The sequence below is a fragment of the Salvelinus namaycush genome, chromosome 2 (genome assembly GCF_016432855.1).
Source record: "Salvelinus namaycush isolate Seneca chromosome 2, SaNama_1.0, whole genome shotgun sequence".
Classification (NCBI taxonomy): Eukaryota; Metazoa; Chordata; class Actinopteri; order Salmoniformes; family Salmonidae; genus Salvelinus; species Salvelinus namaycush.
In genome coordinates this window covers 11,926,696-11,942,867 of record NC_052308.1, presented here as the reverse complement: position 1 = coordinate 11,942,867, position 16,172 = coordinate 11,926,696, and the positions used below count along the sequence as shown (strand labels likewise).

The 16,172-nt window shown below is 46.1% G+C and overlaps 1 protein-coding gene across 1 annotated transcript in view; it reads left to right on the top strand.

The window, feature by feature from the left end:
* Window positions 1–2,382: 2,382 nt before the first annotated feature.
* LOC120059126 (ski oncogene-like) overlaps window positions 2,383–16,172 on the top strand; it is a 54,769-nt gene continuing 40,979 nt past the window's right edge. Inside the window, exon 1 of the mRNA XM_039007948.1 lies at window positions 2,383–3,565. Coding sequence (XP_038863876.1) covers window positions 2,666–3,565 — 900 coding nt within the window. The 5' untranslated portion in view covers window positions 2,383–2,665. The remainder of the gene's footprint in view (window positions 3,566–16,172) is intronic.

Here is a 16,172-nt window from a genome sequence, read left to right as displayed (position 1 = left end):
AAACCTATAGTGTACACTAACTTGTAGTACACGTTTTTCCAAAAGCACAATGAGGTCCTACTTTTCATGGCTATATCTACAAATTATTCATCGAATATTCAACTTATTCTGTTATGTCGTTCTGCCTGTTAAATAGTAGACTATTAAAGACTTTTGGCAGCTGACCATAGAAATATTTGTGTAACACTTTATTATAACTTTAACAGGCCTACATGTTTACAAATAATGAAATAGTTATTAATAGTTTAAGCATTTATAGGCCTAAGCATTAGCGGAAAATAATTACAATTCATAAGCATTGAACATGTATAAACATTTCTAAGCATCCATAATGGAATATTCATGAAAGTTATTTTAAAGTGTTACCCCCTAGGATTTGCTGTAATTGCAGGTGTCTGTAAAATACCCAAAATACCCAATTGAAATAATTTAACCTAATGTGACTATTAAACAATTTCATAATAATAGTAATATTTTGTGTGAACTATTCATTTGGAGATTAGGGTTTGATAACTAAATGTACTTATTTATGTTTAGCACTGTGGGGGGAAAACGTTGTAAGATCATGTTTGAGCTAGGGAAGACCGGGGCTAAATGTAACACTTTTCCTTTTGCTTATTTATGAAAATACTATTTTAGGGCTCTATTCAATCCGTATCGCGGTATGTCAGTGTTACAGCGTGTTTGGAATGTAAAGGCAATGTTCCTACATTAGCGAGTGTTGGAACATTGCTGTGGGATTTGCTTCCATTCAGCCGTAAGAGCATTAGTGAGGTCGGGTACCGATGTTGGGTGATTCTTCCACACCGATCTCGACAAACTATTTCTGTATGAACCTCGCTTTGTGCATGGGGGCATTGTCATGCTGAAACAGGAAACCAAATGTTACAGTTGGCACTATGCATTGGGGCAGGTAGCGTTCTCCTGGCATCTGCCAAACCCAGATTCGTCCGTCGGACTGCCAGATGGTGAAGTGTGATTCATCACTCCAGAGAATGCGTTTCCACTGCTCCAATGGCGGCAAGCTTTACACCACTCCACCCAACGCTTGGCATTGTACATGGTGATCTTAGGCTTGTGTGCGGCTGCTCGACCATGGAAACCCATTTCATGAAGCTCCCAACAATGAACAGTTATTGTGCTGACGTTGCTTCCAGAGGCAGTTTGGAACTCAGTAGTGAGTGTTGCAACAGAGGACAGACGATTTTTACGTGCTAAGCGCTACGCGCTTCAGCACTCGGCAGTCCCTTTCAGTGAGTTTGTGTGGCCTACCACTTCGCGGCTGAGCCATTGTTGCTCCTAGATGTTTCTACTTCACAATAACAGCACTTTGAAATTTGATATCATTATGTGAATGTGTCTAAATACCATATAAAATACAATATAATTTTAGGTACACTGCAATACAAATAACCCTGTTACAACTAACCCCCATTACTAATCTGAGTCTAATCTAAGTCTTGTGAGATAAAAAAAAAAAAAACTGAAAAGCCCATTTCTTACTTATCAAATGTATATATAATTGTAGATACATGGAGAGTGTTCCACAGGTCAATAATCAAAAAAGAGAGCCAGCAAGAAAATTTTATTTAGGCAACAACAACAAAAAAGATGTGTCCCCCCTTGCCCTCAGAACAGCCTCAATTCATTGGGGCATGGACTCTACATGAAAAACCCAGCAGCGTTGCAGTTCTTAACAAAAACCGGTGCGCCTGGAACCTACTACCATTCCTCGTTCAAAGGCACTTACATCCTTTGTCTTGCCCATTCTCCCTCTGAATGGCACACATACACAATCCATTTCTCAATTATCTCAAGTCTTAAAAATCCTTCTGTAACCTGTCTCCTCCCCTTCATCTACACTGACTGAAGTGGATTTAACAAGTGACATCAATAAGGGATCATAGCTTTCACCTGGATTCATCTGGTCAGTCTATGTCATGGAAAGAGCAAGTGCTCTTAATGTTTAGTACACTCAATGTAGATACCACTGACACCAAGACTGTGGTATCACACATATATTTATGAACACTGCCATGGGTACATTCATGCATTATAAAGGCTCATTGGAACTAGTTTTAATAGTTTCAATTGAGATTAATGTATTCTCCCCATTGAGGTCAGACTCCACCCTTACTTTCCAGTCTACTAGGTTTTTGTGGCTGCTGCTGCAGCTGCCATGGTATGAGGGGGAGGGACAACTCGTTCAGGGAACAGCCAGCCCGGGGAGTCAGTCACATTCCTGGCCGGGATTCAATGACTGAACCAGACACAAACAAACAGACAGAGAGAGAGAGAGAGAGGGAGGGGAAAGAGAGAGAGCGAGAGAACGCCAGACTGCTCAGACTTGGCATATTTGAGATCACATCGTGCAGACTAGACATAGACATTACAACCAGAGACTACTTTGGAGAAGATAAACATTGTATCGTTTTGACGCTCTTTTGTGAGTGGTCCGACGGATTTATCTTTCTTATCTGTGGACTGGGGAGAGTTAAGAGTATTTCATCTCAATAGTGTCTTATCCTCATTTTTTTAACAGATAACGACCAGGGCCGGTGGTGACATTCTCTAGTGACATGGAAATGCTCTTTTGGTGGATTTTGAAGACAACTGATTAAAATAGATCGCGTAAATTTGAACTCACTTCTCTAGTGGCAAAAACATGGAGGCTCCATCAAGCTTTCAGCCTCATCCCGGACTTCAGCAAACTCTGAAGCAGTTTCATTTGAGTTCCAGGAGCTCCCTTGGTGGACCAGCGGCGTTCTCCGCTCGGTGGCACCAGGAAATTCTCTTCAACAAAGATGGAAAAACAGCTGAACTGATGCTGGCCATGCCTCCCCTGACACCCCAGGTTTTGTCGGGGCCGTTGTTCATTCCATCCGACCGCTCCATCGAAAGGTGCGAAACTGTCCTGGAGCGCGAGACAATTTCTTGTTTCGTGGTCGGCGGCGAGAAACGGCTGTGTCTGCCGCAGATTCTCAACAGTGTCCTGCGGGATTTCTCGCTTCAGCAGATAAACTCGGTGTGCGACGACCTGCATATCTACTGCTCCCGGTGCACTGCGGACCAGCTGGAGATCCTCAAAGTCGTGGGTATCCTGCCCTTCTCTGCCCCATCATGCGGACTGATCACCCAGACGGATGCTGAGCGCCTCTGCAATGCCCTCATTTACTGTGGTATCTACCCTCCTCACTGCAACAAAGAGCTGTCTGGCTCCCTAGAGTTGGAGAGGACGGAAAAAAGCTTCAAAGTATACCACGAATGTTTTGGTAGGTGTAAAGGGTTATTTGTCCCAGAACTGTATACCAGTCCCAATACCGCCTGTATCCAATGCATGGACTGCAGACTCATGTACCCCACTCACAAGTTTGTGGTCCATAGTCACAAAAGACTAGAGAACCGGACAGTTCACTGGGGGTTCGACTCGGCTAACTGGCGGGTCTATGTTCTCCTGGACCCGGACTATACAGGGAAAGAAGAGAAGGCTGTCCTGGATCAGAACCTCAAAGAAATGAAAGGCAAATTTGACTTCGTGAACAAGTTCTCAAACAAATCATGCCGTGTAAGTCTGTTCAAGTTTTTTTTTTAAGTTTGTGTTTAAAATATCTTTTAACATATTTGATGACATACATTAACATTGAATTAAGTGATAATGCCCGAGAAGCAACCAGTCAGCATTCAGGATTAAACCCACCCGTTGTATAATTAAGCAATAAGGCTCGAGGAGGTGTGGTAAATGGCCAATATACCACAGCTAAGGGCTGTTATTATGTATGATGCAACACGGAGTGCCTGGATACAGCCCTTAGCCATGGTATATTGGCCATATATCACAAACCCCCAAGGTGCCTTATTGCTATTATAAACTGGTAACCAATGTAATTATCAAAATAAAGAAAGTCGCACACTCCATGTATAATCTCCAGGCAATTTAATGGGTATTTACCAACGTTTCGGCATCACTGTGCTGAAACGTTGGTAAATACCCATTAAATTGCTGGGAGATTATACATGGAGTGTGCGACTTTCTTTATTTTGATAGTTTATTCGTCTTAGTCAGCACCTCCACACAAACTATGATTCTGAGTGTGCGCCAGCTCATGTTTTTTTTAATCTACCAATGTAATTAGAGCAGTAAAAATAACTGTTTTGTCATACTGGTGGTATAAGGTCTGATATACCACGGATGTCAGCCAATCAGCATTCAGGGCTTGAACCACCCAGTTTATAATTTGTGATAACCTATTGGTTAATGTGTTGTTATTCATTAATCAATGGTAGTGTTTTGAAATAATGGCCCTATTACACAGTTGCGTGTTAAGAACAACTAAGGATATCTGAATATGATATCTTATTGCATGCCATTTAGCCCACACTATTGAGTCATTCCATCACTGTTACATTTGCAACTGACAATGTACAGTAGGGATGACCAACCTGTATATAATGGCCCCTTCCCCTGCCCTGTTCTATTGGTCTCACTCACTCACTCACTCACTCACTCACTCACTCACTCACTCACTCACTCACTCACTCACTCACTCACTCACTCACTCACTCAGTCACTCACTCACTCACTCACTCACTCACTCACTCACTCACTCACTCCACACACTCACTCCACACACATTCATACATTCATACACACACATTCACACACACACATAAACACACACACACATTCACACACACATGATTTATTTCCAATGTTTTCCTCTCTGACTTTTTGCAGTGCAGGTACATTGGTTTAAATTCACATTAAAAAGGTTGTTTTAAAATGTTCCTTTGAAAACAAAAGAACCTCAAACTTTCACACCCTGAGTGGTCCTCCACTCCACTCTCCTTGGAACCCCCATAGTGTAACTCAAGGGCATCTTCATATGACAGATTTTATTAGTGTCAGAGAAGGGAGGGGGGCTGGGGAATCCATTATTGGGCCACAAGGTGGGTTAGGGGATAAGAGTTAAATGAACTATGGGTTATTACAATGTGTGTTAGATCAGGATAGGTTGTGTGTGTGTGTGTGTGTGTGTGTGTGTGTGTGTGTGTGCGTGCGTGCGTGCGTGCGTGCGTGCGAACTTGAGCCCATTGAATGCAGGGTGGTAGAAGGTTTTCAGGGTGAACACTTGCCTGAGGTCTATGGCTGTGCTGCCTGGCTCCACGCGATGCTCACAGATGTTCAGAGTGGACAAAGGACAGGGAGACATGGTGGCTGTTTCCCTCAGCTCACAGCAGCTGTTGAGTGGGACTTTGCTAATGACTGGACACTATGTTTCACCGTGGTGTAACAACTACACTATGAATAGGAGACAGGCTATGTCTCTTCAATATTCCTCTCAGTCACTTTACATTTCATTATCATTCCTACACAGGAAATTGTGGAATTTGGAATTGTGGAATTTGGAATTATTATAAATTAATGGAGGTCTACCTCGACCAAGAGAGGCTTGGTTGAATATTAGTTCTGAGCGATCAACCGAAATATAGATTATTTTTCCGTTTTTAACAACTAATTGACTGACGTCAGTTCAAATATTTTAAATAAATTGAGTTTTTTTCTCTCCAGTGAGCTCAATGCGCATATTGCATGGTTTCTCTAGAGATAAATCACATCCAGCCTGAACTGTGCGATGTAGTAGGGAGTTGTAGTTTCCAACAGGCCAATATTCTACATAGGTTAGCACATAAACCATGGTAATTAACTACAATGACCATAATCCATTATGCATCTACCAGTCTGTGTTTCTTTTAAGCCTGCTATGGAAGAGACAGGAATGCATAATCGTGAGTCTCAACGTCAACAGTGAAGAAGCGACTCCGGGATGCTGGCCTTCTAGGCAGAGTTCCTCTGTCCAGTGTCTGCGTTCTTTCGCCCATCTTAATATTTAATTTTATTGGTCAGTCTGAGATATGTCTTTTTCTTTGCAACTCTGCTTAGAAGGCCAGCATCCTGGAGTCGCCTCTTCACTGTTGACGTTGAGACTGGTGTTTTGCGGGTACTATTTAATGAAGCTGCCAGTCGAGGACTTGCGAGGCGTCTGTTTCTCAAACTAGACACTCTAATTTCCTTGTCCTCTTGCTCAGTTGTGCACCGGGGCCTCCCACTCCTCTTTCTATTCTGGTTAGAGACAGTTTGCGCTGTTCTGTGAAGGGAGTAGACAGCATTGTACAAGATCTTCAATTTCTTGGCAATTTCTCCCACGGAATAGCCTTCATTTCTCAGAACAAGAATAGACTGACGAGTTTCAGAAGAAAGTTCTTTGTTTCTGGCCATTTTGAGCCTGTAATCGAACCCACAAATGCTGATGCTCCAGATACTCAACTAGTCTAAAAAAAGCCAGTTTTATTGCTTCTTTAATCAGAACGGCAGTTTTCAGCTGTGCTAACATAATTGCAAAAGGGTTTTCTAATGATCAATTATCCTTTTAAAATGATAAACTTGGATTAGCTAACACAACGTGCCATTGGAACACAGGAGTGATGGTTGCTGATAATGGGCCTCTGTACGCCTATGTAGATATTCCATTAAAAATCTGCCGTTTCCAGCTACAATAGTCATTTACAACATTAACAATGTCTACACTCTATTTCTGATCAATTTGATGTTATTTTAATGGACAAAAAATGTGTTTTTCTTTAAAAAACAAGGACATTTCTAAGTGACCCCAAACTTTTGAACGGTAGTCTATATTCTTAATTTCTAAATTGCTTGTAAAACGGCTTCCAATGTCTCTCTTTTGAGACACAGTAACATTGTGCCCTCTACAGTTTTCAAAATCTCACAGTTAATGCACATTTAATAATACATTTACATAATCTGTGTCATTTCCACATAAGAAATGGACATTCAAAACTTCACAGTGGCTTGGACCTAAAGAAAAAATGTATGTGTGTCAAAATGTCCACCACCTTACTGCTGCTGTCCTAACTGTAGTCATCATGACATGATATATGGTCAGTGTTTCATATTTTCAAAACTGTGAGGTCTCTGCTTCAGGGGGCATAGGGTGGTGTGGGGTTGTGGTGTGTGCTTGTGCGTGTGTGTCTGCCTGCCTTGGTTCACAGTCAGTAGTGTCCCAGTTAGCAGACAGCCAGGCCTGGTCCTTGGGGAGCTGCACACCAGTGCTCCCACACATCACTCTGACAGGGGAAGCTGCTGAGAGGCTGGACTGACAGCCCTGGCTCGCTTACCCATAAAACAACAACAATGTTATCAACCGACCTCAGACCCACATTCATGTCAGGGTGTGTGTTGGGTCAGACCTCACCCAGGATCATGTCTGTCTGTTTGGGCCTTCAGTTACACTACTGTACACAGTTCTGTAAACTAGGTTCAGATAAAAATGACCTTTTTGCTATTTTTGAGTATTTTCTTTGAATAAAAAGATAAAGTATATTGAGATAATAGGTCATTCAATTATAAACATTTCCAAAGTTCTGTAGAACAAGTTGAACAGGGTTTCTACATTGTTCGGGTACAAAGCAGACAGGGAATTGAGGGGGATGACACCAGAGGTCAGTGGCGGACTGGGACCAGAAATCGTCCCTGGCATTCTGTAATGTGTTGTGTTGGTGGCAGGGAAGTCAGGCGCAGGAGAACGAACTTGGTATAAACGGAGTCGTTTAATAAGTCCTCATAAAACTCCAAAAACCAAAATATACAAAAAATAATAAAAGTGGGTACAAAACCCGTCGCACACCGACACATGACTTGCACAAAACATACAATCAAACAATCTCCGACAAGGACATGAGGAGAAACAGAGGGTTAAATACACAACATGTAATGATGAGATTGGAACCGGGTGTGAAGGAAGACAAGACAAAACCAATGGAAAATGGATCAGTGATGGCTAGAAGGTCGGTGACGTCGACCGCCGAACACCGCCCGAACAAGGAATGTCACCGACTTCGGCGGAAGTCATGACACATTTCTAACACACTGGCCCATTTTCCCCCCGTTGATGCCCCCACACTGCGCTAAAAACCTCAGTTAGACAGGCCAACTGGGCTAAAAATGGACCAGCCCAGGCCAGTCCGCCCCTGTCAGAAGTCCATTGTGTCTGTTTTAAATCGAATCCTGCATTGGGTCATTTAGCCGTTGCCTAATGTAAAGATGGGGGTAGATTGGAAGAAAACAGGCTGTAGACTCTCATTGAAGAGATACGGGCCCAGTGGGGCAGGGCCTTAACATGTGTTGTTAAAAAGCTGTGACATCTGACCTCTATCCACAGAGACTGACCCCACTCACCCCCACTCTTTTTACAGCGTCCAATCAGATGTCCTTGTGTCCAGTTCACTGGCCAGATGGCTGTCTGATAAAGGACAGAGAGACACAGCAAATAAATAAATACAAATAACAAACATTATTACGATCTAGCCTAGCAACCACGTAAATACAAAAACACATAGTACCACAGTATCTATCATACAGGAAACAAGTACACCAGCATACAACACAAACAAATTATCTTATGAAACCCCACAATTCAAATAAATAACCAAATATCAAAGGTACAAAAACTGATATTGATTGCTTTTCTGAAATATGAATTCCACCTGTTCTTCTATTTAGGGAAATACATAAAATATGGTTTTGTGAGGAATGACTAAAATATGTTTCCCCCCCTCATTGTCCAATATTTCTTAGTATAAGCTTTACAAGTAAGAGCAATAACATCAATCTTGTGCATGAGTGTAGAGAAGAAGCGGACTCTGGAGACCCGTGTAGTCCAAACTTAATGGAAGGGATATTAAACTTGTTCATGTCAGGCCAATTTCTCATCCCATCGTTCTGTTCACTCCATCAAATGAGCCTCAAACCTGGGACCAAACCAGTAAACTGAGTACTGTACTCTGAGGTGGAGAGGGACGGTGTGTGTTTTATTTTTGTGTAAAGCCCTACATCTGTGTGCTTATGTATTGCTCTGTGTCACTTATGGCTAGCAAGACAAATCAAATGTTATTTTTCACATGTGCTGAATACGACAGGTGTAGACTTTACCGAAGGCTTACTTTACGAGCCCTTTCCCAACAATGCAGAGTTAAAAAATACAAAAAGAATCCAAATAAGCAGAGAAAATAGGAAATATTAACACAATAGAATAATGAGGCTATATACAAGGAGTGCCAGTACAGAGTGAATGTGTAGGGCTATGAGGCAGTTGAGGTAATTGAGGTAATATGTACATGTAGGTAGGGGTAAAAGACAGTGTTGTCTGTATGTGTCTGTGTGTATGTGTATTCATGTGTGTGTGAGGGGGTGTATATGAGTGTGTGTGCAGTATGTGCATGTGAGTGGTATTATGCCTGGATCAGCTGGGCTGGGGGATTCAAATGAGCTCACTGCCGGCTCATTTCCGCACCTATCTGTCTCCTAACCTCTGGGAAGCCCTGAGAGCACACATGGTTCATCCTCCCTGCCCCTGGCCCAGCCCTCGGTCACCCCTGTCTGACCACCACTGACCCAACACACACTTCCTCACTGACCAGCACCTCCCCTAAACGGACCATCCAAGCCAAACTCAGTCCCAGCATCTCCAACCTATGCCTCCAGTTCAACCTAAACCATAGCCTAGTCCCTAAGCAAACAAATATTTCAGTGGATAATGCATCCAGCCCAGAGTGTTGTTGGTAGGATTCAATATAAGGAGCTCTGAGTCTGTTCAATTGCCTCGTCTGTAAACCCTTTTGAAAACATGGCTAACTAAAGTGCATCATCTCATATTATATGTGATTGAAGGAGAGTGAGAGGCAGAGTGTCAGAAAGAGGGGTGTGAGGAGCTCACAGGGGTCTCGCACTCCATTCTCCAAAGGCTGACCCCCTGTTAAAAGGCCGTCAGCTGGAGCTCTGTCATGGTGAGGGGTGCTGAAGACCAGCCACCTCCTTTGTTCCAGAGCCCTGCCTTTCAGAGGCTGTTAAGTGCAGCCATTCCTTTTTTAAATGTCTTGTTTCTTTGGGTGGTGCGTGGGTAAAATGGCTCTAACTCACAGCCTCTACCAGGGTGGGAAACCTATGACTGAGCACTTTGCTGTGTCTGTCTGTATCAATGGCATCCTTTTCCATGTAGGGCAGCCAGTCGCCACTGACTGGTCACTGTCTGTCTGCTTCAAAAGCATGCGCACTCACCTGAAAGTACAGCTTCAAGTAGACCTCATACCATTATTCATAACCTATGACAAATAGATGGTACAGTGTTTGTTGATGTGGTGTACATTCTTTAAAGGTGGTGTTTAACATTAGACAGTCAGAGAAGGAGATTAGTGAGGAGGAGGTGGAGAAGAGGAGATTAGTGAGAAGGAGGTGGAGATTAGTGAGGAGAAGGAGGTGGAGAGGAGGAGGAGATTAGTGAGGAGAAGGAGGTGGAGAGGAGGAGGAGATTAGTGAGGAGATGGAGGTGGAAAGGAGGAGGAGATTAGTGAGGAGATGGAGGTGGAGAGGAGGAGATTAGTGAGGAGATGGAGGTGGAGAGGAGGAGATTAGTGAGGAGATGGAGGTGGAGAAGGAGAGGAGGAGGAGAAAGCCGTGGAGAGGAGGAGATTAGTGAGGAGGTGGAGAGGAAGAGGAGATTAGTGAGGAGAAGGAGGTGGAGAGGAGGAGGAGAAGGAGAGGAGAGGAGGAGGAGAAAGCGGTGGAGAGGAGGAGATTAGTGAGGAGGTGGAGAGGAAGAGGAGATTAGTGAGGAGAAGGAGGTGGAGAGGAGGAGATTAGTGAGGAGAAGGAGGTGGAGAGGAGGAGGAGAAGGAGAGGAGGAGGAGAAAGCGGTGGAGAGGAGGAGATTCGTGAGGAGATGGAGGTGGAGAGGAGGAGGAGATTAGTGAGGAGAATGAGGTGGAGAGGATGAGATTAGTGAGGAGAAGGAGGTGGAGAGGGGGAGGAGATTAGTGAGGAGAAGGAGGTGGAGAGGAGGAGATTAGTGAGGAGGAGGTGGAGAGGAGATTAGTGAGGAGAAGGTGGTGGAGATTAGTGAGGAGAAGGAGGTGGAGAGGAGGAGATTAGTGAGGAGAAGGAGGTGGAGAGGAGGAGGAGATTAGTGAGGAGAAGGAGGTGGAGAGGGGGAGGAGATTAGTGAGGAGAATGAGGTGGAGAGGAGGAGATTAGTGAGGAGAAGGAGGTGGAGAGGGGGAGGAGATTAGTGAGGAGAAGGAGGTGGAGAGGAGGAGATTAGTGAGGAGGAGGTGGAGAGGAGGAGATTAGTGAGGAGAAGGAGGTGGAGAGGGGGAGGTAGATTAGTGAGGAGATGTTGGTGGAGAGTTGGAGGAGATTAGTGAGGAGAATGAGGTGGAGAGGAGGAGATTATTGAGGAGAAGGAGGTGGAGAGGAAGAGGAGATTAGTGAGGAGATGGAGGTGGAGAGGAGGAGATTAGTGAGGAGAATGAGGTGGAGAGGAAGAGGAGATTAGTGAGGAGATGGAGGTGGAGAGGAGGAGGAGATTAGTGAGGAGAATGAGGTGGAGAGGAGGAGATTAGTGAGGAGAAGGAGGTGGAGAGGGGGAGGAGATTAGTGAGGAGAAGGAGGTGGAGAGGAGGAGATTAGTGAGGAAGAGGTGGAGAGGAGGAGATTAGTGAGGAGAAGGTGGTGGAGATTAGTGAGGAGAAGGAGGTGGAGAGGAGGAGATTAGTGAGGAGAAGGAGGTGGAGAGGAGGAGGAGATTAGTGAGGAGAAGGAGGTGGAGAGGGGGAGGAGATTAGTGAGGAGAAGGAGGTGGAGAGGAGGAGATTAGTGAGGAGGAGGTGGAGAGGAGGAGATTAGTGAGGAGAAGGAGGTGGAGAGGGGGAGGAGATTAGTGAGGAGATGGAGGTGGAGAGGAGGAGGAGATTAGTGAGGAGAATGAGGTGGAGAGGAGGAGATTAGTGAGGAGAAGGAGGTGGAGAGGAAGAGGAGATTAGTGAGGAGATGGAGTTGGAGAGGAGGAGATTAGTGAGGAGGAGATTAGTGAGGAGAATGAGGTGGAGAGGAGGAGATTAGTGAGGAGAAGGAGGTGGAGAGGAAGAGGAGATTAGTGAGGAGATGGAGGTGGAGAGGAGGAGGAGATTAGTGAGGAGAATGAGGTGGAGAGGAGGAGATTAGTGAGGAGAAGGAGGTGGAGAGGGGGAGGAGATTAGTGAGGAGAAGGAGGTGGAGAGGAGGAGATTAGTGAGGAGGAGGTGGAGAGGAGGAGATTAGTGAGGAGAAGGTGGTGGAGATTAGTGAGGAGAAGGAGGTGGAGAGGAGGAGATTAGTGAGGAGAAGGAGGTGGAGAGGAGGAGGAGATTAGTGAGGAGAAGGAGGTGGAGAGGGGGAGGAGATTAGTGAGGAGAAGGAGGTGGAGAGGAGGAGATTAGTGAGGAGAAGGTGGTGGAGATTAGTGAGGAGAAGGAGGTGGAGAGGAGGAGATTAGTGAGGAGAAGGAGGTGGAGAGGAGGAGGAGATTAGTGAGGAGAAGGAGGTGGAGAGGGGGAGGAGATTAGTGAGGAGAAGGAGGTGGAGAGGAGGAGATTAGTGAGGAGATGGAGGTGGAGAGGAGGAGATTAGTGAGGAGAAGGAGGTGGAGAGGAGGAGGAGATTAGTGAGGAGATGGAGGTGGAGAGGAGGAGGAGATTAGTGAGGAGAAGGAGGTGGAGAGGAGGAGGAGATTAGTGAGGAGATGGAGGTGGAGAGGAGGAGGAGATTAGTGAGGAGAAGGAGGTGGAGAGGAGGAGATTAGTGAGGAGAAGGAGGTGGAGAGGAGGAGGAGATTAGTGAGGAGATGGAGGTGGAGAGGAGGAGATTAGTGAGGAGAATGAGGTGGAGAGGAAGAGGAGATTAGTGAGGAGAAGGAGAGGAGGAGGAGATTAGTGAGGAGATGGAGGTGAAGAGGAGGAGGAGATGGAGGTGGAGAGGAGGAGGAGATTAGTGAGGAGAAGGGGGTGGAGAGGGGGAGGAGATTAGTCATGAGAAGGAGGTGGAGAGGAGGAGGAGATTAGTGAGGAGATGGAGGTGGGGAGGAGGAGGAGATGGAGGTGGAGAGGAGGAGGAGATTAGTGAGGAGATGGAGGTGGAAAGGGGGAGGAGATTAGTGAGGAGAAGGAGGTGGAGAGGAGGAGGAGATTAGTGAGGTGGAGAGGAGGAGGAGATGGAGGTGGAGAGGAGGAGGAGAAGGTGGTGGAGATTAGTGAGGAGAAGGAGGTGGAGAGGAGGAGGAGATTAGTGAGGAGAAGGAGGTGGAGAGGAGGAGATTAGTGAGGAGAAGGAGGAGGAGGTGGAGAGGTGGAGGAGATTAGCTGTGGCTGTGACTGTAGACTTGCTGAGAACAGATGCCTGGATGGGGTTTGGTGTTATTTTATGATCATCAGTTCATCTGCGATAGCCTCGTGATTATGAGATACATGATTAAGACTCTGCTTCAGCTGTGTGGATAGCGAAAATCCTGGAGCCTGCACCTGCTGCTGGGAGGAGGAGGAGGTTTTAATCCTGGAACACTCCTGGAATGCACTGACTCGGTTTGGATGAAAATTAACATCTGGACGGCTCGTCGGGGGTCTGAGTGATGAATCTGAGTCTAGTGTCTAAGTTTGACCTCTTCAGACAGGGAAACTGTAATGTTCCTCTTCCCTCATGTTTGGTTGGCCTTACTGCTAACTTAGTTACTGCTAACTTTGTCTGGAATTTTCATTATTTGATTGTTAGAGAACAGGAATTAGAAATATGAGAATATGTCTTCCAGACTGGCTTGCTGCAGCAACACACAAGGCTTAGTAATATTCTGATGATTCTGATGAAAGTTTCTGTCTACAGTTTTTGAAGCCACAGACAGTATAATTTTTTATTTATTTATTATGTCCATCTTGGTTTGCCTTTGAACTAACCTGCAGTACTAGTCTGTGTTTGTTGATCTATCAGACCAGTGCTACAGTAATGTAGCTCCAGCCAGAACAGAACAGAGCAGGGCCTGCTGGTGCCATATGACAAATGGGCATGCTGCTCTCGCCTACGTTCCGCCCACCAACCACCCCCAAAGCTATCAGGAGGATTAGCTCACGTAGCTGAACCAAAAAGACTGCTCAATGTTCAGACAGCATTTGTTCCAAATGATGGATTTAAATGCTCACAAATCTTGCAATCATTTCAGTTGTAGCTGGTGCAAATTGTAGGCTACGCTACAGTAACTGAATAGGAAAAGTAGTGAATGTTTTAAGGATTTACTACTTCCTTGCTCTCCAGGATATACATCATTTCTTTTAGGATGTATTGGAACAGATTAACTCTCACTGCAGGTTCAGTTCAGAATTCAAACAATCCAAGACGGAGAGGAAAGCATCTGTTAGCAACCAACATTATTCTGTAATCACTAGGTTAGAAAGTCTGGTTTGCATGAAATATGGTTTTTAACTGAGTGTGTGTCCCAGGCAGCATTCAGAGTTCTCTCAAAGACTACACACACGCACGCACGCACGCACGCACGCACGCACGCACGCACGCACACACACACACACACACACACAGGCTGGAGTCTCCTCCATACAGTAGGCATGTGATTGGAGGGCCGATGTGGTTGCTAAGCAGAGCTGCTCTTCCTCTGCTAAATAAGAACTTGGTGCTCTTTCTCTGGCTGGTGGGCTGAGAGGAGTGTGCCAGAGCTGAGCAGCACAACAAACACAGACAGGCAGGCAGGCAGGCCTCCCCACACAGACTTACACTCAGCAGAGCAGAGAGACTGTAGGTTTCCCTTCTCCACCCTCCTCTACCCTGCACAACAGATACATCCTCCTCCTCCTCCCTATAGAATACACACCTCCTCCTCCAACTACACCACATACAGCTGACCTCGTTACACAGCCCTCCAACCACCTCCTCCTCCTCCAACTACATCACATACAGCGGACCTCGTTACACAGACCTCCAACCACCTCCTCCTCCAACTACACCACATACAGCAGACCTCGTTAAACAGCCCTCCAACCCCGTCCTCCTCCTCCAACTACATCACATACAGCGGACCTCGTTACACAGACCTCCAACCACCTCCTCCTCCAACTACACCACATACAGCAGACCTCGTTAAACAGCCCTCCAACCCCGTCCTCCTCCTCCAACTACACCACATACAGCTGACCTCGTTACACAGCCCTCCAACCACCTCCTCCTCCTCCAACTACACCACATACAGCAGACCTCGTTACACAGCCCTCCAACCACCTCCTCCTCCTCCAACTACACCACATACAGCTGACCTCGTTACACAGCCCTCCAACCACCTCCTCCTCCTCCAACTACACCACATACAGCTGACCTCGTTACACAGCCCTCCAACCACCTCCTCCTCCTCCAACTACACCACATACAGCAGACCTCGTTACACAGCCCTCCAACCACCTCCTCCTCCTCCAACTACACCACATACAGCAGACCTCGTTACACAGCCCTCCAACCACCTCCTCCTCCTCCAACTACATCACATACAGCGGACCTCGTTACACAGCCCTCCAACCACCTCCTCCTCCAACTACACCACATACAGCAGACCTCGTTACACAGCCCTCCAACTACACCACATACAGCAGACCTCGTTACACAGCCCTCCAACCACCTCCTCCTCCTCCAACTACACCACATACAGCTGACCTCGTTACACAGACCTCCAACCACCTCCTCCTCCAACTACACCACATACAGCAGACCTCGTTACACAGACCTCCAACCACCTCCTCCTCCAACTACACCACATACAGCTGACCTCGTTACACAGACCTCCAACCACCTCCTCGTCCAACTACACCACATACAGCAGACCTCGTTACACAGCCCTCCAACCACCTCCTCCTCCTCCAACTACACCACATACAGCTGACCTCGTTACACAGCCCTCCAACCACCTCCTCCTCCTCCTCCAACTACACCACATACAGCAGACCTCGTTACACAGACCTCCAACTACAGCACATACAGCTGACCTCGTTACACAGACCTCCAACCACCTCCTCCTCCTCAAACTACACCACATACAGCAGACCTCGTTACACAGCCCTCCAACCACCTCCTCCTCCTCCAACTACACCACATACAGCAGACCTCGTTACACAGACCTCCAACCACCTCCTCGTCCAACTACACCACATACAGCAGACCTCGTTACACAGACCTCCAACCACCTCCTCCTCCTCCAACTACACCACATACAGCAGACCTCGTTACACAGACCTCCAACTAC